At 29.5% G+C, this 2251-nt stretch overlaps 1 protein-coding gene across 1 annotated transcript; it reads left to right on the forward strand.

Moving 5' to 3' along the window:
* Positions 1–966: 966 nt before the first annotated feature.
* On the forward strand, positions 967–1767 carry LOC111686029 (broad-complex core protein isoforms 1/2/3/4/5-like). Its single transcript, XM_023448328.2, has 2 exons — positions 967–1375; positions 1451–1767. Exons 1-2 carry the CDS (start codon positions 1229–1231, stop codon positions 1622–1624), a joined length of 321 nt encoding a protein of 106 aa, XP_023304096.2. The 5' UTR covers positions 967–1228; the 3' UTR covers positions 1625–1767.
* The last annotated feature ends 484 nt before the right edge of the window (positions 1768–2251 follow it).

Below are 2251 nucleotides of genomic sequence, written 5' to 3' on the forward strand. Positions count from 1 at the left end.
ATAGACTAGACTATAGACTAGACTATAGACTAGACTATAGACTAGACTATAGACTAGACTATAGACTAGACTATAGACTAGACTATAGACTAGACTATATACTTGACTTTAGACTAGACTATAGACTAGTGCCGAAAAAGTATTATTGTACTGAGTTTACCTTATCTGCTGTGTAGTACACTGCAGAGTGGTAGCTTTAGCAGCAGCCTCTGTAGATTTTTTTGGTTTTTAGAAAATTGTATTTAAACTGGCAAATAACAGAGAAACTTTTAAAAGCAACTTGTTGTCGTCTATACATTTTTAACTTATTTTATTTTTATTTTGCCTGCATTCAAGCACAAAATTATTTTTTAAACAAAAATTAAGAAAAAAAATGTATTTACTATTTGTTAAAGGGTTTTTTAAGGTTTTTTCTCTCATTTTTATTTGTCTAAAAATAAACAATGCGCAATTATAGGTATTTTATTTTTTTTTTTTTTAATTTTTAAACACAAGAACAAAAACTTCTTAAACCAGTTCCTTTTTTGGAAACCATAAAAGGAATGCTGGTTGCTGAAGTAACGAAAATCTTTTAAAACTTTTTGGGTTTTTTAAATGAAGAAAATGGAATAGGAATCTTTTTTAATGTATATCATTTGTATTTTATTGTCTTATGTCAGGAATAAAATTACCTTAAAATACTTATTTCAGTCTAATTAATTTAGGGTTTAAGGAACATGTTGAAAGAGTTTACTAAATGGTAGTCTTTAAATCGAGTTCTAGTACTATACAAGTTTAAAATGCTAACAGTATGAGACTCTTATTAGGTTGACTGTTATAACTGTTATCTAAAAGGTTATTTATATATCTTCGATATTTATAGAGAAAAGCATTGTTAGTTTCCAGTTTTAATAAACTTTTTAACATCACTAAATATTTCTCAAATAAACTTCTACTTAATCTTTCTTAAAAACCTCAACTAAAACAATTTTTTCTTCTCTTTTTCATTGCAGCTTTCATTAGCAAAGGAATTTCACGTAATACCGCTTTTATGCCCCTAAAAAAGCTTCAACAGCTTAAGAAAATCCATAAAATCTAAACATATAAATTAGATTTATATATTAAATTTACTCACCAAAGGTTACTTTCAATCAAAAGTATACAAAAAAAAAAAAAGAAACGTCCCCCCAAACAAAACAACAATTAAAATTCATCTTAACAAAATAAAAAGAAAAATCACGGCTACAAAATGGCTCAACGAAGTCATCAATATTTTAGTTTGCGATGGAATAACTATCAAAACACCATGACTTCGGTGTTTCAGCAATTGCGTGAAGATTTATCATTTGTTGATGTAACCCTATCATGTGAACATGGTTCTCTTAAGGCCCACAAGGTAAAATATAAATATTATTATTGTTTCTTTCTCTTTATTGATAACATTTCATTTCGTTTTTTTTCTAAAACACAGGTGGTGCTTTCAGCTTGTTCATCATATTTTCAAAAATTATTATTGGAGAATCCCTGCAAACATCCAACTATAATATTGCCAGGCGATATTATATTTACAGATTTAAAAACTATCATTGATTTTGTTTATCGTGGTGAAATTGATGTAACCGAATCAGAATTACAGGTAAGTTAATAGAATAATTAAGAAAAATCATAAACTTTGGTTAATTAAGAATTAAAAGATGAATCAACAGAAAGAAAACAAAGCATACAAGGCAAAATAATTGACTCTTGGCTAATTGAAAGTTGGCTACAGTATTGAAAACAACACTGAAAAATCTAGTAAATTTCGATCTAATATATTGATTCAATAGATTAGATAAATATTAGTTTATATTATTATGGAGTAGTCCATAGACTAGTCTATAGGGTAGTCCATATACTAGTTTATAGAGTAGTCCATAGACTATTCTATAGAGTAGTCCATAGACTAGTCTATAGGGTAGTCCATAGACTAGTCTATAGAGTAGTGCATCGACTAATCTATATAGTAGTCCATCGACTAGTATATAGAGTAGTCCATCGACTAGTCTATAGAGTAGTCCATCGACTAGTCTATAGAGTAGTCCATCGACTAGTCTCTAGAGTTGTCCATCGACTATTCTCTAGAGTAATCCATCGACTAGTCTCTAGAGTAGTCCATCGACTAGTCTCTAGAGTAGTCCATCGACTAATCTCTAGAGTAGTCCATAGAGTAGTCCATAGACTACTCTATAGAGTAGTCCATAGACTAGCCTATAGAGTAGTCCATAGACTAGTC

This window comes from Lucilia cuprina, chromosome 6 (genome assembly GCF_022045245.1).
Source record: "Lucilia cuprina isolate Lc7/37 chromosome 6, ASM2204524v1, whole genome shotgun sequence".
Lineage (NCBI taxonomy): Eukaryota > Metazoa > Arthropoda > Insecta > Diptera > Calliphoridae > Lucilia > Lucilia cuprina.

Bases quoted from the DNA above. Each gene is read 5' to 3' on its own strand.
- LOC111686029 (XM_023448328.2), top strand. From the start codon at position 1,229: ATGGCTCAACGAAGTCATCAATATTTTAGTTTGCGATGGAATAACTAT. The intron at 1,376-1,450 runs GTAAAATATAAA...TCTAAAACACAG, and splicing joins GTTCTCTTAAGGCCCACAAG to GTGGTGCTTTCAGCTTGTTC.